This window comes from Aphelocoma coerulescens, chromosome 4 (genome assembly GCF_041296385.1).
Source record: "Aphelocoma coerulescens isolate FSJ_1873_10779 chromosome 4, UR_Acoe_1.0, whole genome shotgun sequence".
Taxonomy (NCBI): Eukaryota; Metazoa; Chordata; class Aves; order Passeriformes; family Corvidae; genus Aphelocoma; species Aphelocoma coerulescens.
In genome coordinates, this window is record NC_091017.1 from 27,661,128 (window position 1) to 27,682,653 (window position 21,526).

At 39.5% G+C, this 21,526-nt stretch overlaps 1 protein-coding gene across 2 annotated transcripts in view; it reads right to left on the reverse strand.

Moving 5' to 3' along the window:
* SLC39A8 (solute carrier family 39 member 8) overlaps window positions 1-21,526 on the reverse strand; it is a 57,215-nt gene that overhangs the window by 11,799 nt on the left and 23,890 nt on the right. Inside the window, exons 1-4 of one of the 2 annotated variants that reach the window (XM_069012097.1) lie at window positions 11,376-11,564; window positions 4,627-4,795; window positions 1,136-1,305; window positions 549-671 (exon numbers count right to left, since the gene is read on the reverse strand). In XM_069012097.1, the coding sequence (XP_068868198.1) occupies window positions 549-671; window positions 1,136-1,305; window positions 4,627-4,795; window positions 11,376-11,552 (639 nt within the window). In that variant the 5' untranslated portion in view covers window positions 11,553-11,564. Of the gene's footprint in view, window positions 1-548; window positions 672-1,135; window positions 1,306-4,626; window positions 4,796-11,375; window positions 11,565-21,526 lie in introns of those variants that run through there. The other variant, XM_069012098.1, reaches the window with a different exon arrangement.

Below are 21,526 nucleotides of genomic sequence, written 5' to 3' on the forward strand. Positions count from 1 at the left end.
GGTAGAAAGAAGAGCCCTGGGCAATAGGAGACAACTGCAGTGTTCACTGAAGCAGGTCTGTGTACCAGGGCATGGGGAAACACAGAGCTGAAGTTACTGAAGGTCAGTCAGGCCCTCTCAGCAGAGTTGCACTTTGCAGATGACCAAGAAGGTGTATGTGTCACACTGATTTCTCCAGCCCAAAGGGGAGCTCCACGGGCAGACTTCATTCTCTCCACCTCTTACGTGTTTCCATGTGTTTCTGATGTGTTTAGCTACCACAGCAACAACGTGGCTGTTGAGAGCAACTGGAGCATATACCAGTGAGAGCAGACCACACTCCCAACTGGATTCCATTCCCAGAGCTGCTTGTGACTCCCTCAAAAAAGTAAGATTTCTTCTACTATTCATATGGATTTTAAACAGATATATCAGAACACAGAGTAAGGCTGAATTCCTCAGATAAAATAGAAAAACCCCCACATATTTTATTCACCCAGCAAGTATCTCACAAAATATGACAGGTGCTTTAAGGCAAGGCTCATTCAGTTAGTGATAGGTTTCATTACCTTGTTATAGAGCTTTAGTATCACTTTAAGAATCCTTTCCACAAAGAATAGAATATAGAATCCGCCAAACACAGCAACTGCTTTCTCAACGTAGTTATCTACTTTTGGGTCAAACCCAAATGCCTAACGGTGAAGAAAAAAGCAATGCAAATTAGTCTGTAATCTTAGTACATTTCCAGAAAGAAAAACAAATGTCACACCACACAGATACCCCTACATTATAAAAACTGCCTCTATACCAATCACTAGTTTCCAAGAGATGAAAAAGTGAAAGATTCTGATCTTGTTAAATTTTTTAAACTTGGACGAAATGTTAACAGTGTAGCCTATTAAAGCTCACTGCAGTTTTATCAAATGTATTTCTCTTTCTGTCTAGAGGCCGAATAGCCCTTGGTCCTTCCCAATGAACAACAAGATGTGGATCTTGATGGCTCTGACACATTCCAGAGAGGGATCATAACTAATGGCACTGAAACCCACACAAGACTCTTTGGAGATTGCAACCCACACACAGAACCCCACTCCTGCATGATTTTAAAATGAATACACTTTAGTATGCAAATCAAATAATGATTTCCCTTGCTTACCTCTGGAATGAGCTGGAAAATTGCATTAGAAAAGAGAGTACCAATGGCCAAGCCCACAAAGTAAGTTAAAACCTTGGGGAAATATGACTTCTTTAAGAGAGGAGTTAAAATCAATCCCAGAAGTGATGCCAAGTTAATGATAGTCACAGCCAGGAACCCAAATCCCCAAACTGTGGATAAACAAAGAGAAACACAAAATATTTTAGTATAACACCCACTTCAGTCTGCTTGTGATTTCTCTAATCGCTAAATTGGCATGGAGCTGGTAAAAGAGTGGTTCGTTTGTTGAAATTAAAACTCACAAATATAAAATTCTTAAAATGCATAGGCAGTTAAGATGCATACCTGCAGAAATGAAATATCTGAAAACACTTTCTGGGACAACCATATTAAAAATGGAAACCGTGCTAGTAGAATATATGGGCTGGCCTGTCTGCTGCTAATAAAAATGAGGTCTCTCTACAGTCAATGAAGAGTAAAAATTAAGGATTAGGCCACTAGTTGAAGCAGCTAGAGAAAAGAGCATAGAGAAAAGGCAAAACTTCTTTCTAGTCCCAGAGTCAGATCCAATTGCCATGTACTTCTAAGAAACTCCATGACAAAAAGACTGTTGTCTTGTACTAGATATAAAAATCCTTCCTGAAAAAGGATGACTCCTTCAAATCACCCTGAGGTGGTATCTCAGTTCCTCACACTCCTCCCTCCTCCTCTCATTCAAGGAAGTTCTGCTGGCTGAAAATGCTGCACATCACTGTTTATCAACAGGTGAGGTGATAGATAGCTGATAGTTGAGACAATTATAATAGAGAAATGAAAGTGCATAAAAAAAGAGGTTCTAGGTTCAAAAAGAAGCATACGTGATTTAAGTACACAATGGGGAAAACCTTTCCTAAGAAGCAGTAAATGCACCAGGGTTTAGCATAATTTTGTTTCCTTCACCATAAGCATAATCTCAGATATTTAGTGTTCAGGCACCAGGACTCGTACAAATCCATACCATAATTATTCTGGAGCCTGAATTTTAGGTTGGAGAGGTGTGGTGTGGTAGTTGTTGTTGCTCATAAGCATTTACAAAGTTGTGCCTCTATGGACAACTTTTTTCCTGGTGACATCTCAAATCCCTGTGAGTACACAGAAGAACTTTAAAAGTTGCACTAAAGGGGTCTACAAGGGTGCCTCAAGTGATGCCACAGAACTACAAAGTAATCCACACAGACAGAGGGTTTGTCTTTCAAAATTAATCACAAATAATAATCAATGCCAACACAGTGCTGCCTAGATGAGAACAGTTTCATATAATCCAGAAAGCTGCATCATTATAAGCTTGTATGTATGTAAGGAAGTTACCATAAATTCCTCTCTGCAGAGCAGAAACCAACAGACCAGATTATGATCTGATACTACTTTCTGGAACACAACTGGAAAACACACCAAACTAGATTCCTCACCTGCAACAGGGGTGGCCCTACTCAGTACAGTGTCACAATGTTTTTATAAAATGAATTTAATATTATGTCAAGAACAGAAAGCATTAGAAACATTCAAAGCAGTTGCAGATGTATCAATGCCAATTACAACATTCAATTGCCAATTTTGAGAGAGCTACACAGGGAGAGGGAAAAACACAAAACTAGATATGGGTAGGTTCACTGAGCTACATAGACTAATTTTTATTAAACTAAATTACAATTAAGCTTGTGACTATATTTTTGAAATCAAATTTATAATAAATGGGCTTCAAATGTCATCATGAGTCAGAACACTGCCTACAGTTTGGGATTACTACAGAAGCACAAGAGTCTTTTAGTTTAGTGCATGGACATCTACACATACTCTGTGCAAAAATGTACATTTTAAACTGAATTGACAAAATTCCAAGACAACCAATGTTGCCAAAGTTCCTGCATTAAGTACTGTATTTCACAATATCATGTATGCACTGCTGCCTTAAAATGGTTTTATTCATTAGGACTCCATGCACACTAGTCTTTTCATGAGTCCATGCATCTGAGAAAGCTGGTTGGTCTGACTTTATGTACCAGAGCAGGGCACTCGGACGCAGTGTTACTTCTTCCCCTGAGACTGATGGCTCAGTCAATTTTTGCCAACTACCATTATTCTTTCTGTCTCTAAACTGTAGCCCCAATAAAGAGACAGCCAAGATACCCAAAGGCACAAGAAATCAAAAAAATAAACCTGCAGGCGCGCAGGTAAGATGCAGATTTCTGGTGCTGCTGCCAAGGGAGGGGCAGGGGGAAGGCTGCCTTGCTTATCTGGCTACTGGACATTGCTTCTGAGCTGGCCAGATAAAAGAAAAACAAGAGGGATGGTCTAAATGGCTTAGGAGGTTAACTGTAGGTCAAGGATTCCGTGTACAACCTAAAAAAAATGGAGAACAGACCCAGCTCTCCAATGCAGATATTATGGCCTTCTTGGCAAGATGTGTCTCCATACGATACAAGCAATCAAGAACAGTTGTGCTAAATTGGTGCCATGGTTTCAGTGATTACTCAATTAGAATCCTAATATTTCACTGACACAGCAAGGTGCTACGTTTTAGGAATGATCTCTAATTCTTATTAAAGATGATCACCTATATTAATCAGAATGTTATTAATACTAGTATTTCAAAAGTTATGAAAAACACTTCTGTATCTCTTCTTACAAATACTGACACCCTAACTTTTAACATTAATTCAACTGACTCCCTTGGAACAGTAAATTTATTTGGAATACTGACTCAAATTCATTATACATTTGATCCTTATTAGTGCAACAAGGGATTTCTTTAATCAGATAAATCTTCCCTGTCCAATGCTTTTTACTGCATTGTACAGTTCTGTGCACAATAAATACAGGAATAATAGTGAGAAATAGAAGAAGAAAGAAGATTAAGGTAATGATCTTCCTCATGGAGGAGTAATCACAGAAGATGACATGAAAGCAGGAGTCAGAATTTGGAAGGAATATGAGTATTTTTTCCTCAGCAAATCAGTTACTGGCTTACCTGACAGTCCCCCTGCAAATAACTCCACACAAATGCAGCCCAAGTAATTTTACCTTGACCTGCCTCCACATATGCAGATTCCACTAAGTCTCATTTCCCACTGCAAATCATCTGGACAAACTTCCCTTCTGTACTCCCATCTTCTGTCCTATTAACCAGCTATTAGTGAGAGTCCTTATGTTTCAAAACACAAACCATTATCCAAACAAAATGAGTCAGAAAGGCTCTTCCTTAAGTGGGAAAAATATTCCATAACTTGCCAGTCAGTTCTTTTACCTTTCTTACAGTGTTTTAAACAGATCACTGTCAAGAGATACCAATTTTGTTTGGATAGCCTGCTGACCTAAACCAGCAGTTTATGTTCCCATTTTGGAACCATATCCTCCAAAACAAGACACTCCTGTTATTAACAGATAAATGCTTACTATTCCTCTAAGAAAACCTCACTCCAGTTGCAGCATTAATGCAAGTAATAGTAACTAACCTTGCAAAGAATGTGGTTTAGATGTGTCCACGAAGATTTCCTGATGATCACAGGGGTGAAAAATTAGCTGTTGCAAAACAGCAGGACATATTGTAGAGAAGCTGGAATTTGATACATGACTGTTGTTCGGTATCCCATGCAAAGAAAAGATTTCTTCACTAGTCAAGCACTGAAACAAAAAGGGGTTTTGACAACTTAATACATTAATGCAAACCAAAATATTAAGACCTACAGCGAGAAATCCAAGAGTTACAACATGGAAATACTGTAATGCATTTTCAGGGAAGTCTATAGCATACATTGTGCATGAAAATACTGTGACTGCTCGTTGTGAAGCAGAAGTGATTCAAAGTACCTTAAGTAAGATAAATCACAAATCAATTGTGAACCACTTTTTTAGAAGACATTTGCAGATCTTTAGCCCTATGAACTCAGACAGTTAAACCTCACAATATATTTGGAAAAATAGCTTCACAGTACTTAAAACCTCACATAATTACAAAAGGAATTAAATTTAAGAGCAGACTAGATACAGTTAAAATCTCCATGACAGAGTATGCCAGAAAATGATTGGTAATTCAGTGACAGCCTATTCATATAATTGACCACTTCTACTTTACAACAATGCTTCTTATTTATCTCCCCAAATTAACTCCTTAAAAATGGTCTAAAGCTAGATATTTTTCATTCAGCTTACAGTAGTAACTCTTAAAGGCAAACGTTGCCTTGTAAAACCATGAGATAAATTCTCAATTGGGATCTTCACTTTGCCTTTAGCTCAGGACATAACAGTGTCTGATGGGTCAACAATAAATGTACTTGGCAGTGCTAAGCCAGGCCAGGGGCAAGGCAAGGCTGGTTCCTCTGTTTGTGATTTTCTCCCAAAAAGATAAAATCCAAACCATGATATATCATAAAATACACATCTACAGAAAAATTGAGTGTCTTTATGTGAAATGTTTCAAACTGCTGAAATCTTTCATCTAACACTTTCTGTTCATTTACATTCTTTATTTCCTACAATGATAAGGGAAAGTGTTCTTTTTTTGGGTGTAAACAAAAGTTTTGTGCAGTTATTGCTGCACAACAAACACATACTAATTTTGAGTCTCAGGACCAAAAAATTCAAATGTTTTCTTCAATTTGAGACATCAGTTACAGCATAACTCTCCCTGTAGCAAATCTCAGTGTGGTTGCTAGCAGAGAGCACTGGAAGCCTTAGCAAAATAAACTCAAATGGTCACTCCCTGCTCTTCTCAGTTTTTCTAGCCTTCAGACTCCACAGCACCTCTCCAATAATTCAGCATTATTATTTATAAGGCAATTTCCTCCTAGAGATAAGCCAGAGCTATTGCAAGTCATTTATTTCATCAGAGCTGCTTCCATTCCTGTTAATAAATATTTTTGTTACTGTCCAAAAGGTGAAAGGCATGCACTCATCACCTGAATGCAACTTTTTGATTTGACTGGAGGAAGAGAATATGCAGGCCAGTTCAAGCAACTTGAGCTAAATTACATCCAGAATGTTTCTGTCCTTCCTCTTTAATGACCCAGTCTAGTAGAGCACTCAAGCACATGCTTGAACTTAAACATAAGTACAAATTTTGTTAAGGGCATGAGACTCTGAAGACTCAAATATACAGAAGCAAAGTGCATATAACTTCATCTTTCAATGTCAATGCTAATGTCACAGAAGTCTCACAAATAAAATAAATATAGCTTGTAACAGAAGATGGTGTTTTTGCTTTAAAACAATGTTGCTCCATTTAATCTACGTTAAAGTTGTGAATAAAGAAATCATCACTGAAGATGCAGTCTTTAACAGGCCAATACACAAACCTCTGGAGCTTTCTAAACTGGTTATGTGCCTAATCATTTTACTATCAACTCTGCATTTTGGCATAATTCAAAATACATGGCTAATATGCCCACAGCAAAACAAAAGGAGGATAGCTGTGGTTTACAGGAATAGTTCCAGAATGGTGCTTATTACCAGCTCATAGTGCCATTTCTGGATGTCTGTGGTGAAAAACAAGCCACTAAGAGCTGACAGTTTACATCATAACTATCTCTAAAAGAAATCCCCTTTAACGATTTCATTCTTAAAAATACAGAATAGATTATTAGCATTTTTAAATACCAATACATTAGAATTAACATTAGTTCACAAAAATCCAGACTGTTGTAGGGAGGAAAACAGATTATGGAGAGAAAATAAATCAGACACAGCATAAATTAATAAACTTGACACTTGTAACTTTGCCTATACACAAACATGGAAGTGAGAAATACCATCAGAGAAGAGCTCTTTCATGTGAAATTGAGAAACAGCATTGCATTTAATTACTATTATTATTTTGATCAGGGACAAACCCAGAGGATAATGATTCTTATAAATGATTCATTGTTATAAGTCACCTCATACTGTCAGTAAAGTCCTACAAACATCCAAGAGCTAAAAGGCAAGCTTGCATGAGTTCACTAGCACAATTAAAGGATTAATTAAAAGACTGAGTCTATTAGAAGCCTTGGACTGGAGCAATGCATGTTTGCACTCTGCAAAACTCTGCATTTATCTTTTCAGGACAAATAAATACATGAACACAGCCGCACTGCTGGAAAAGCATAAGGTATTTACTTTGTAAGACTGATGGATCATCTCATGAGAAAGAAAATTTAGCCTCATGAAACAGGGGACTGAAAATGAAGTTCTGACTGAAAATGAAGCCCTGACTGTCCAAGTCTGCTGTTGTGTCTGTCCCCTGCTGTGCAGCAAGACTTATCACAGCGATTACGTGAGGGGATTGGCTCTAATGTGACTGTCACCCAGTGTTTAGCAAAAAATTACAAAAAACATACAACATAACTGACCATCCCTGAACTGTTATAAAATAATTTTAAAAATGCTTTCATCAAAACTGGGGAGGACTTAAATCATATAATTTACACAGTTACAAAATATTGAGATTTAGAAAAAATTAAACCATCAACTAGGTTATTCAAACAGATGTTTACTTTTATCCTGGTAAGGCTCTCCCAAAAATGATAGACCAAAATGGGATTCCTCTAACCAGAAAAATTAGCAAAAAATGCTACAGCAACAGCCACCTTTTAAATGCATCTGTCCCTTTTCTGATCTTCTGTTGTGTTCTTATCATTGCTCCACCTGTTTTATCTGTAGCATTCCACATGTGAAGCACTAAAATACCCAACAGCATCCTGCACTGCAGTTTCTAGATGTTGCCAGATTAAGTACCAGCCCGGACCACCCCAGGGCTGAGCAGTGGGTCCCACAGTAGCAACAGCAAACAATAAATGCAGTGAATGCCTATTTAACAAGCTTTTTATTTTCCTGCCTTTTTTTTTTTTTTTTTTAACTTAGTCTGAGCCTGGATAAGGCAAAATAGAGACATCCATGCTGGGAGCTGAAAACTGTCCACAAATACTGAAATTTGATGAAAATATTGTAGAAATAAGACACTTAGAGGGTACAACAACTAAGCCTATTTAGCATCTCACTGGCCAGGCAACATCAGGTCATGGCATTGGATCAAGACCCTAAGCCACACTCTGTCACTCTTGTCTCCATTCTTTCAAAAGCACAAGTTGTAACTAGTGAAAAACTACCCAAAAAATCCTCAAATCAAAGAATATCTTAGCCTGGTTCTAGTCTATCTACTAAAGTTACTAGATTTTTACTCATCCGGAGATGGAAGTTAATTCTATCTGATTGTGAATATTAATAAAACTTTTAATTTCATTTTGTCCAAATATTTTGTTCAAGAAATAAAATGTATTACGTTAAACCACAGTATTCAGGTGTAACATCTAGATGGGCATAAATATAGATTTAGGAAAGTCAAAGAAGGAAATAGGAGCATGATTTTAGCACCTACCAATTACATCAAAGCATAAATAAAAAGGTTATGTTAACAAGTTTGTTTTCCAATGCCCATTTACCTTTCATGTACTTCTTGACCAAAAATTTTGAGCAAGTCATTTAGTCCTTTGGCACACGTGTATGGCTACCATACTACAATGAATCCAGTGATGGAAAATCGAGTATGGTTTCATGGTTTTTATATCTTGATAATAATGTAAAATACAGAGCTAGTAACAAGCCATCATGTGTCAGACTGCAATTGATAATTTCACCCCTATTAGTAGGACTAAAAACATGCAGCAATTCCTCTGTAAAATGGAAAAAACCAGCACTGACCAGTATTTGCACTTGCTCAATTACCACTTATTTCTCTGACAAGAAGTCTTAGCTTACATATTAAGAAAAGGTGATAACAGAAAAATTGAAGAGCAAAGAAAATATAAACACAAAATAAAAATAATTTTAAAAGTGCATGATGAAAGAAAAAGAGACCAAAAGCATAAGAAACTGGTGACAGTTCAACCCAAAATTCCAAAAGGGTGATCCAAAAAATTGGGTTTTTTATTTCTACATAAAAAAACTAGCATCTTTACAGAGATCATAGGACACAAGTTACCACAAACACCTACACAAGTATACACTCAAACACTATCATCAACAGATTAAATCATGTTTTATTCTCCCTTTTCTTTTCAAGTCAACCTGGTATCAAAGGAAAACAGAATTCAATCCATCTTCTTCTGGCTTACACACACAGCCTTTCAATCTTTGAGAAAATGGATTAACTTCTCATGGATCTTCTAATGAGATTAATAGGCTTACCAAAATTGCTGTGAATAAGACATTAAAACTAAACACTAATACTGGGATAAAATTACAGAGACTGTTCCCTCCTGCCAGGTGCTGTATCACCTGTCCCTTACAGATCAGCTCCCCACTGAAAATTCCTTCAGGCTTGGGATGAGGGACTCTCTGAAGAGCAGGGGTAAGTTATCTTGATCCAAAGAAAGGCCTGGAAGTCACCCCACTAGCTCTGGACACAGAAGTTAAGAAATGAAAGTCTAAGATAAACCTTGTGCCCTCCTAAAGTCAGACACTTCTGCAGCCTGAATGGATTCAGCCTCCTTGAGGAAGACCTGAATCACTCTCCAGAGGTACTCACTTTCCTCTGTCAAGAATCAGTAGAGCTTAGGCCTCTGATGCCTTCCAACACCCAACTGGTATTAGGCCACTTCATGTCTTCTGTCCTAACCAGCAGACACTCTGAATTGTCAACTTGTAAGCACAAAGACTCACAGTGTTTAAAAACAATCACACAGGATTTACGTGGTGTGAGTACACATTTGCACGCACCACCTGCCCAAAGTCATGGACATACCTGACATCTATGAGGGCTCAAAAATGCACTTGCTTTAATTGTTCAAGGTGATGGAGCAGCCACAAGGCCAATTTTAAGAAAGAAGACAATTAACTCAGCAAAAGAGTATACACATTCCAGTATGACACCCTAGATATTCTTCAACATGAATGCAATTAAAACAGGCCTGCAAAAAAAAAAAAAAACTTGTTGCAGTTAAACTTCAAGTTGCTTAGGAGGAAAATGCATTTGTAGTAATGAGAAAGAGCATTACTTCTTTTTCCCCTCTGGTAGCCTGTGCCACTGCCTGTGTACGAGAGCTACGTGCTTTTGCAGATGGAAAACCTGGACTGAAGAATCTACTCATTTCTATGCCCTTTTAAAGAAAGCTGCTTTTCACAGCCATACTCAATACTGCAAGCTTGTATTTAGCATGTGTGGCTGGGAATGTTTATGTTTGCAACACACTGAGTTTGAACAGTGTTCAATTTGTGAGACTTGAAAGTGGCAACTCCTGCAAATATTGCTATGCTTATACTGAATACTACATTGATTTCAGGGAAGTTAAGTCCCAATTAAACCCTTCTAAAACAAGGAGAGCTTACTCAAGGTTTGTCTCCTTCACAGAACAAGCAAAGAGCTACTACTCCATGTTTAAAAACAATTCTCAAAGCCCTTAGAGCCATCCCTCTTCTGTTTGTTAGGGATTGAAATCAAAACAGAGAAAACAGTCATTCCTGCTTTCCTTTCATTTTTGTGACTAACTTTGTGTCTCTGATTTCTGAGCATATGGAAATCTCCACCAATCTCAAAATTTCCCATCAAGGAAATAAATTCAGTCCAGAACGGTGCAGGTAAGTGAAATTACACAGACTTTAAAAGTAGCAATGAGATCTGAGTTTCATATTGACACATTAAACAGAGGGAAAAGGTTTTAAAGAGAAGTAATATTCCAGTGATATCCAGTCAGTAAATTAAACATCAGTTTAAAAAGCTTTGGGTAGGTTAATCGATGGGTGCACACTTTGCACTCAACTTAGACAAAAAATGCGAAAAATCCTGGAAAAGTTTCTTTACACAAGCAGACCTGTTTGTATAATCGAGTTTGTGCTGTCTCATGACAACTGTATTTTAACAACTCCTGAAGATTTGCTTATTCAGCTCTCGGAGGGAAACACTAGCTGGTTCTCACACACTCCTTGCTGTTGGACAGATGCTATTCTACCAGGAAAAGTGACAGTTTAAGAGCCGAGCAAGGAGGACGGAGAGCTAATCCCGGGGCAGCCCGCGCCGCAGCATCTCCCCGAGGGACGGCAGCTTCTCCCGTGCCGCAAGCTGCTCTCACCGGCGGACCGGTACCTCTACCCGGAACCCGAGCCCAGAGCCTCTACAGACACTTGCTCCCTCCCTCCCTCCTTCCCGGCTTCACCGTGAGGAATCACGAGGCCGGCGAGCCTTTAGACGCTCCGGAGCTGCCCAGCCGGCCCGGCGCGCCCGCGGAGCCTGTACCTGGTTGTGGTGCAGGTGTGCGAGCGGCAGCGCCGAGCCCAGGGCCGGCGCGGCGCCCAGGCGCTGCAGCAGCGCGGAGAGCTGCCTCGCCGACAGGCTGTGGTTGGCCCCGAAGACGTGCAGCACATCGTCGGCGAAGCTCGTCGCGCTCGCCGCGCCTGGGAGCTGCCCGTCCATCCCGGCGGGACGCGGCGACTCTGGCGGATGGCGCAGCCCCGCCGCGCCGCCCTCGCCCCTGCCCACGGGCTCTGCGGGGCGGGAGCGGGGCCCGCCCGCTCGGCCCCTCCCCGGGGGGCGTAGTGGGGACACGGGCGGGCGGCAGCGCCGCGGCGGGGTCCCCGGCGGGGCGCGGTGCCGCTGCTCGGTCTCCGCCGCGCCGTCGGGCCGCTTACCGAGAGTCACCTTAGCCCCGCCGTCCGGGGGCTGAGGCAGCCGCGAGGCTCCTCGCCACCCCGTGTCACCACAGAAGGTGCCGCGGGGCTGTCCGAGATGGCCCCACGCGCGGGCAAATGGGCAGGATGCAAAACTCCCGCCTGCCACCAGCCCCGGTCCGGGTCCCAAGGGTCACACAACCATCAGGGTCATTGCCCCCGCTGCCGTTCCCAGACACAGACCCAGCTTGCCCCACCTGCCATGCAGCACCCTGCCCCACACCCTCCTGCCCTGACCCACTGAACGCCAGAAGGATAATGGAGGCCAAGGTCCAGGAGCAGCCAGGCACACAGGTATGGCCCCGCTGTACACACCTTGCCAACACTATCTCCAGAGCCGAGGCTTCTGGACCTTGGAATGAGTCCTTCGGTTGGCAGCCAGTTAGGCAACCTGCTTCTCTCAGGCCCCCTCCCTCCTACAGGTTGAGACACGGATTTTTGTCTAGTCTACCTTTTTAGGAAGGATTAATGCACAAAAAAAGCATGTGATTTCACGTATGCTTTTTAACAGAGAAAATTGTGGCTGGTCACACGTTTATTCCTGGGGGCTATTGCTCAAGTGGTTTAGATAAAAGTGTTCATGTTGCAGGACAGCAGCCCCAGCTCAGCAAAGATCTGTACTATTAGGTAATACTGTAACTTCCTTTTACAAAACTCTTACATGTCCATGAAGTGGGCAGAGACAGCATGTCTTTAAAGGGCTTGGGGTTTTTTTTTAGGTTCTCATTTAGATCACTGTGGAACTGTGCTGAATCACGTGAGCTGAGGCATGGTTCCAGATTCCAAATTTTCTGAAACTAGAATTTTGTACTTTCTGTGCCAAGTAGTTCAGGTAACAACACTATGAAGGAGGCATGGTTAAAAACATACTTCACAAGCAGCAGAACTGATTTAGACAAACCCTTCATAAAAAACTTCTGTGCCACAAAACATCCAGCAGGAAAAAAATTGCCAGCAGCATAACCTACTACTGGGCAGGGGGGAAGAAAGTCTACAGAGCTACAATAACATTCATTCTAATACTGAAAATCCCATCACTGTTTCTGTATTAAAGCCTGAATAACTGATATACTTTCACACTTCCATCTTACTGGGTTGGTGACAGCTAAAACAGCCCGGGCAGCACTCAGCTACACGTTGTTCCAAATGTCCCCATCTGTACTGGTTCTACCACCAGCCGCGGCTGAAGATGCTCCACCCTACCCTCTTCTCTATCTGCATGTGCATTTTGGCTCTCTTCCAGAGAAATCAGCAGAAGATTCTCTTGCTCCTGACGGAATTGCAACATTCTTTCGGCAGCAGCTACGTTAGTAGCAAAACTGGCACCCCCTATAGTTTCTTCTTCAGTGTGTCTATTTCTAAACACAGATCTAGTAACAGTTGATTATTGCATTCATTCTGAAATTTTAGAAGTCTAGATTTGAAAAGTGCCTTTTGACCAGCAGATAAATCAGAAGTAACTGCAATCTGGCTATAACAAGTAAATCAAAACAGGTTGCTGGTTGCATCAAGATTTGTCAGTGCTCTGTTGTGCGAGGCCAAAGAGTTAATCTCAAAATTAATTATTTTAAGACTTCCTTTTTTAAGCAGAAATATGAAAGATTATTTAAATTAGTATAATTAAACTCATATTTGCATCTTTGCATATATGCATATGCCCATACTTGCATAATGCTGAAAAGTTCAAGAAATTCCTGGATAATTCCAGGAAGAGTTATTCTCTGTTGGCAATCCTTGGTAGAATGAAAAGCCTGCTTTATTTCTGAAATACAGCCAAAATATTTCCTCCAGGAGTGGTGCATTCATACTGCTCTAATTTAAAAGAAATACATTTCTAAACCGTCAGTGAGAAAGCCTGCAAGAGCTAGAAGGGCACACCAACGATAGGACAAGAGGTCATGCACCTTTCAAACTATATGCACAGCACCTGAAGAATAACTCCAGCTTTTGTGTATATTTTTGTGATGTACAGGCCTAATCAGAAAGTCCGATCTTTGTTATATCTAGTCTGATAAATCTTAGGCAAACACTAACAGAGCCAAATTCTCCTTGTAAACCTGAAAGAACAATCTGTTTGTACACTGCAGACCAGGTATTGCCCAACACTTCACGGTCCTGATTTGCTATTGTTTCACTCCTGCTTCTTTTACACCTGTGGGATGTTGCTGTTACATTGAAACTACCACAAAGTGCCAGGGCACCAGAGGGTGACCGGCAGTGGGCAAGATGACACAGAAATCAGCTTCTCCAATCTTAGACAGGGCCAAATCCTCTCTGAGGTGGGTTTCTTGTAAGAAATTCACTGAAGCTGTAGCTAATTACATCAAAGATAGTATGATTTGTAATCACACTTGTTATTTACTTACCACAAAGTCAGAAGAACCCTCTGTGTTTATTGTCATTCAAATTGCTGAAAAAAATCTATTTGAAAGTAGAAGTCATATTATAATTCTGTCTATTGACAGGTAAAATGGACACACCCATCCCTTGTACTAACATTTTCATCTTTTTTCTCTCCACTCTTAGTTGGATTAACTATTTAAATGGGATTTAAAAATTATATCCTGTAACTAAACACCCTTGAATGAAATGGCATATAGCAATGGATATCTACCCAGGTAGGTAAGACTGAAACTCTTTGTCACATATTTTCTCTAAATAATTCTCTCTCTTCACTGGGGTGAGGGAATTCCCAGCAGTTCCATTTGTTCATTTTTAACTTGGCCAGGGACATTCAAACTCTCACAGCCACTACACTTTAACTTCCAGAGACTCACAGTCATAAATTAGAGATGAACAGTATGCTAAGATAGATACTCCAGTATTGCCAGCTCAGGAATCTTGCAGTTCTCCTCAGTTATATGCTCTTGTAAATACTGAAAGGAATTCTGAGATTAGAGCTCTAGAAACACAGTCCAAGTGTACTGCGAATACTCAAAAACACAGAAGCCAAACAAAAAAACTGGCTTAAAATTCTTAATATATAAAAGCCTGAATCTCATTGATCTGCAGATCTTGAGTCATTTTTGAAAGCTTGGGTACGTGGACAGGCACCGGAAAGATGTCCTTATAGATCATAGTAGAAAAGTTTCTGAAGCTAGAGAATTAGAAGGAATCTTTACTTTGAGGCACAAAATACCTCGTACTGTACAATTTTCAAAGGAAAATGTGGGATCTCAACTTTTACAAAATAGTTTGACTCTGTGATTTAAATAATTTAATAGTGAATTACAAGTGCCTGGGGCATGATATGGACCTCGAAGTATGAGAGGTATAATGGCATTGCTATGGTAAATTAATCATAACCTGCTTCTTTTCTTAGGCTGCATTATCAGTACCGTTTGTGTGCTGTTTACGACCCTGAGAAGCTTGGCTCCCACAAGAGGTTAACATCATGCAAGATTCAACCAGCAAGAGGTATTACTTGTTCTACAACCTACACTAGGCAGCTCATTAGCTCTCTCTGTGAAACTGTAAAATGTACTGTTTCTGATAATGAATGATACATTTGCTCCTTAGGACTAATTATTGTTTAAACAAATATCTTTAAAAGCAAAACCTCTGTAATAAAATAACTATCTTAAATTCTTAAATTCTTAACTGTTTACACTTTCAGTTATAGAGATATTTAAGGATCTTCAACCACAAAGATCAGAATTGTCTTTAATGGAGATATGCAGATGAAATTATCTTCAGTTCATAGCTGCTCATTGGAAAACTAAGTTTGTAAAATTCCACTGACATTTTAGAAATATTATCTGTACTCATCTTGTTAGCAAAGGGTCAAGATTATTTAGATGCCACTGCTACTGTGAGGGCACAAAGGTGTTTGGAATCTGAAGTTTTAGCCTAGGGCCACCTCTAATTTTCAGTTGGTAAACAGGCATCTAACTCCCAAAGCCAGTGGCTGCTGGGCTACAGCTCTGGGTGGTATGAAGTGAGATAGTGCCTGCAGAGCTGAGTCAGCCTATAGCAGCTGTGGGTCATGACTCAAAGTACCCTAGATGGGTGTGCAGAGAGATAGGAAGTAATAACCTCTCTTAAAAATATAGCAGTATTCACCATGAAGATGAACACTGCTCATCTCGCCTTGCATTGCTCAAATAATCTTTACCAAAGAGTTGTCTTCTGGGAAAAAATACAGGTCTTCTGCAAGTTTGGGGGAACAAAAAGCAAAAAGACACTACACATTTTTATCAGTTAAACTTCATTTTGTAAGAAAAGGCAAGTTCAACAGTTTGGAGTTATTTTCAAACCTTATTTTAAACTGTACCGCTATAGAAAAGAATTTTTACATTTACAAATTCGAAGTGAAACCTTTCAGCCTAATCTCCCCAAGTCTTGCAAACACATTTAAATTTAAATTTTCTATTGTTCTAAAATTAGCTTTAACAAGTTGAAAGTCTCAAAAACACTGATGAAACAATACATGTTTTGTAGGAACATGACTAGTAGTGACCTCTTACCTGCTGATGACCTTTAAATCCACCAGAGGATCTCAGGGGACGGTCAGAACATGACTGAAAGCTACAAGCTCAGATTATACCGACATATCTGCACTGAATTGCATGTATCTAAAGAACAAGGGTTACCACAGAATAAAGGAGAAGCAGCCATTTGTCAATATTAGTTCGATTAGATAAGTGCAGCAGTGTCAGCAGGACTCCCGAGACACACCATGCCAGCAGTCTTTCACAGGCTGGATTCTGCAGGGATCAAGATGACCCCTGTGGCACAGCAGTGCCAAACCAGCTGCAGGAGTCCTCTAGGCTTTTCCCTCATAATCCAGTAGGATGAAAGAGTAAGTAGAATTTCTGGGGAGGGACCAGAGCAACCTTTCCAGCTCCCATTACAGGATCTAGGTGGAAAACAATTGTTTGGGACACTTTTCTAGATAAGTGGCCTTCAATACATCAATCCCTCCCTTTGTTTCTTGGAAATACAGCTGCTAACATGCTTGAATAAGCAAATTCTTACTGAAAATGTGAACACACAGCTCTGAGTTGGTGTCAGTAAGCTTAGCACATCTACAAAATAGGTGCTATATCAGTCCCTGTGATTGGTAACTGTACATTGAACCTGGCTTAAGTTTTCAATAAACACTAAAATGAGAGGGCAGAAAAGGTGTTTCAAGGTACAAGATATCTTACTTCAGAAGAAAACCTCAATTGCAGCTAAAACCTTCCTATTTGGGGATGCAGTGGTTGCCATACAGCATTAGGCCCTTCAGTCACTTCTCTTCTACACAATTAACACTGACATTTTAAAAGTTCTAATGAACAGACACTACTCCAAGCCTGCATGCGTTCTTAACTACTGTCACCACACCAAGTTTAAATTCAGGATATACCTTAACTGTGGTGCTTTAACCTATGCAAATAATAGCCCACAAATGACAAAGTGTTTAATTTTGAGACATGACTTTTAATCAAATATTAGTTCAGTCATTTTGGAGATACCACCTACTTGAACACAGGAAACATCTGTTTTAACTCCATCCTGAGCATATTCTTTTATCTAACTGCACGTATCTGCAGATAATCAAAGTTAACTTGACTTCAAAGATATTTAGTATCATTTTGCTGCAAGACCAGCAACATCATCACAATGGAGCACCAGAATTGTGTGCAGTTCGTGACAGCTTTAGAATTCTTGGTGCTGTAAGGAACTTAGAGTACTAATACTTGTAGCCTACATTAGTACTCAAACTCCTCCTGGCATGAAAATAGGTTTTGCTTTGTTGTAAATTATTAGAAAATAGGTTTTCTAAAACTCTAAACTTCACAATGCCTTTATAGAATATTGCCATAGGATGCCTTTGAGACTAGTTAAGAACTTGACAGGATTGAATATTCATGCATTCAAATCAAAACATTCAGCTACATCAGACAGGACTTAATAAAATGAAATAGAAAAGGGTGTGAACTCTTACAAACAGGTATAATGGTTAGATATGAGGTCACCTATAGACAACCTTACCAACTTTTGGATTTCATTCACACCAAGGTGACATTTCTAATACCATACACAGAAAGAGCACCCTAGATCAACCAGAGGCAGCTCCTGTTTCAGCTGAGGTTATTCAAATCTGAAGCCTTGAACATATGAATTATTATGGAGTTAACTGACACAACAGTGGAATTTTCATGCATTTTCATGCTTATTTCACAAAATATGACTGTGCATAAATAAACACAAATAAGAGAGGTGTTTAGCATATTCTACAGCTAATCAATTTACAGGAAAATCTTTAACATATGCAGCCAGAGGTACAAGGACACCTGTAGGCTACACTCAGCACTTGAAAACTAGGTTCTGAAGGGTCTAGTAAAGAAAGAAGTATAGAAGATTATATTCAGTATTATCATAATTGGAATTTTCAATTTTTTCAGAAGTTATCTTAGGAATCTGAAAGCTATTAATAACTTATGTATATCAAGGATTCTCAGAATGCTTGTCCCTTAAAGTAAAATACACACAATTCAGTGAAACAGAGAGCTATTGTTGCTTTGATGTTCTGTACACTTTCACAAAGGTCATGGATGCATCCAGCTTCAGGGATTTAATTGAGATGATGCTTATGTGCTAAAAATCATGGAGCAAAACAAGCCCTGCCAGAAGGGTAATCCTGACACTAGGGATTCCTTTAGCAATTAGAGCTGAAGCACCAGACAAATACTTATTTTGGTTAAATGTGTAAAACAATAAATAAATTCAACTTATGTAACAGCATGTTCTAGAGCTCAGAAGAATTTATGGGGACAAGAGCCCCTCTGTGAGGGCTCCTCACCTGCAGAAGGAAGCAGTACTTCCAGTAGCAAGCAGCTGTTCATCAATGTTCATTCACTGGCTTTTCCATCTGTCCCCAGCAAGTTTCCTAGCAAGTAGAATATATCAGCTATTTCATCTACCCACAGTGCTCTGTTTTCCAAGATCTGTCACACTGTTGAGCAAAGTATGAGAGGATATGCAAAATTCATATATTCCCTTGGCATTCTCACTTACGAGTAAAGGAAAGTTGTGTACATGCAGAGTGGCATGTCGGTATTATTCAATTGATTTGTCTGCAACAGCAAGAGCAATATGATGTATCAAAGTTTGAACCTTCTCTCACCAGTACTTAAAGTTACAAAATGTTAATGGAATAGTTATTCCTGACAAGCAGGTATTTAATGTGTATCTAGCTAGACAATTTTCAGATTCGAGAGCTTGCTGTTTATGTAAGAATTTCTAATGCCATGTGCAATTGGCATGGCATGCCTGTTTTAAGAGTTTTATTTAGTGATGGAGTTGGATTTTACAGTGTGAGTATCTGTGTGTGAGCTTTCAGGTATTTTTCGGGGGTGGGAGCTGTTGAGGAAAACCATTTCTAAGTGACAGCAGATTATCATATTCGACTATTTTTGCTTTAAAACCTTGCACTCTCTTTTAGGCCTAACATGATTAAAACTTGCTGAGGCAGGAGTACAGCCAGCCCTGCTGAGTAGTCTCTATACACAGTGTGTACAGAAGGCCAAGGCTGAAGTCATGAATGTAGCACAGCACTGATGCTATTCCTGTGAGTTTACAGAAACAAAAAGGTTCTACGACTAAAAAAACACGTTAAAAAAAAAAATTGGAAGATGGACATTAACATGTCATCAAGTCAGAGTAGTTAAAAAAACCTCCAAAGAACAACCACCTTTGTTTACTACAACTCAAACATGGAAGTGAGTGATTGAAACCTCCAAAAGCAATTTAAAAAGTGAGGAAGAAACTCCAAATAAATGAAAAACACGACAGTCCTCCAACGTGTATTTACAATCAGTTATGGAAAACTGTGGAAAGTGTTAAATTGCCTAAAGGATAACACAGTACAAACATTTGACAAAGAATACCCCCTGAATAAGTTACAGATTTTTAAAGTTACAGACTCGCAACTGCAGGTCCCATGAAAAAGATCCCTAAAGAAAATCAGAGAACTAGTTCAATACCATTAACTTAAGGAAGCTGGCTGTAAAAGTGTTCAATTACAGTACAGCTCAATTCTCACACTGGTTTCTAAACATCCTAACCCTAAAATGCTGTAGAGGATTTACACAGTCAATTAACACTTTGAAAGGTCTTTCAAGAGTAAATACACTACAATAAGTAATTTGTATCCATTTGTGCTCTTCTTGTGTAAATCAGAGCAGAATCTCTCTGGCAAAGCACAACAGAGGATGAAGTAGAAACATGATTTATGTCAAAAATTAAGTTTCTCAGTCTCTTATTTGCTTGGCCAACAAAGGAGTTCCCTCAAGCAAGCTAAAAAGGAGAAAAGAAACATAAGAGTTCAGGTCAGCTCATTCCCTTTTTTTGTGAGCTTGTGAAGTTAGTCTGTGGACACAACATTTTTCTAAGGTCTGCGCTGTAGAAACAGATAATAAATTGCTACAGATGAGGAAGTGACTTTTCTATATCCCTTTGTATAGCTGTAAAAGTATACCACTACAAACAGATTATAAACTTAATCAAAAGTAATTCTTATTTTTAGCAGAACTGAAAAACTCTGTGAGCAAATGCTTATAACTGTAAGAGAACCAACTGAAAAAAATTGTCTTAAGCAACTGTGCTACAAATGGTTCATTTTAGGGGGGGTGCAGACCACCACATGATAGAGGAGCACACCACAAGCAGTGAGAAAGCTTCCTAAGTAAGCAATTATTGGTCTAGTGCTCAACACCACACGTTGTTGAGATTCCTAGCATAGTTGCTGGTGGTTAATTGTGATCCCTTAGGAAAGAAAGATTCACCATCTAATCCCTGCAAATTGTCACAGTTCAGTCCTCACTAAAGAGCAAGGAAGCAACAGTTTACTAGCAGTAAGCACCTCAAGTGTGACACTCATCTGAGAATCTCAAGAACATTGAATTTAATGAGCTCATCTTCCCAAAACCTGTGAATGAAGGAAATATTACATTAGTTTGTCCTGACTGGGAAACTTACAAATAGTGAAGTTCACTGACCTAAATGCAAACAAGTGCATGGAATCCACTTTTTTAACTCTTCATGCACATCACCCCCTGCTGCTCTACAGAGCAGCTCTTATGCAAGCACTTTGACAAGGGCAAGGCTGTGTATAGGATTAAGTGCCTAAACAAGAGAAGCAGAAGGTGTGAGCTCCAAATTTGAGAGGCATGCTAAGCATTTTACCGAGACTTTTTAATTTTTTTTTAAGTAAATACAACTCAGGACACAGAAAACAACAGTATTTAAGGAAATGCTGTAATTTTGTTGTTTGGGAGTGAAGAAGCAAAGTTAAATATTGGTTCACAATACCATGGGAGAAGCACGTCTATTTCTAGCAACACATTATTTAACTGTGGAAAGAGATGACGCTCTCTAAATGATCCAAAGTTTTAGCTGATTTCTTTAGTAAGGAAAGATTTAATCACTAATCTCACCTGGGAGATAAAGGACAGGAAAGTGATTTTATGTGTGACAAAGCTTCCATGACACTAAAATATCTGTCATTAGTGAAATATCTGTCATCGGGTCAAATGGCAACTGCCAGGAGGTCAGAGAAGTTTTCTTCCAAAGGCCAGCTGAAGTAGAGCATTTAAACATGATCTTTTTATTTTACAGCCCAGAAGGAATAGGAAAGGGAATATTTGGAAAGCATCAAGTAACAACTGGGGGAGGGAGGGGCCAGGAAGGGAGTTCTGAATCTGTAACTACATTGGGAGAAGAATTCAGCAT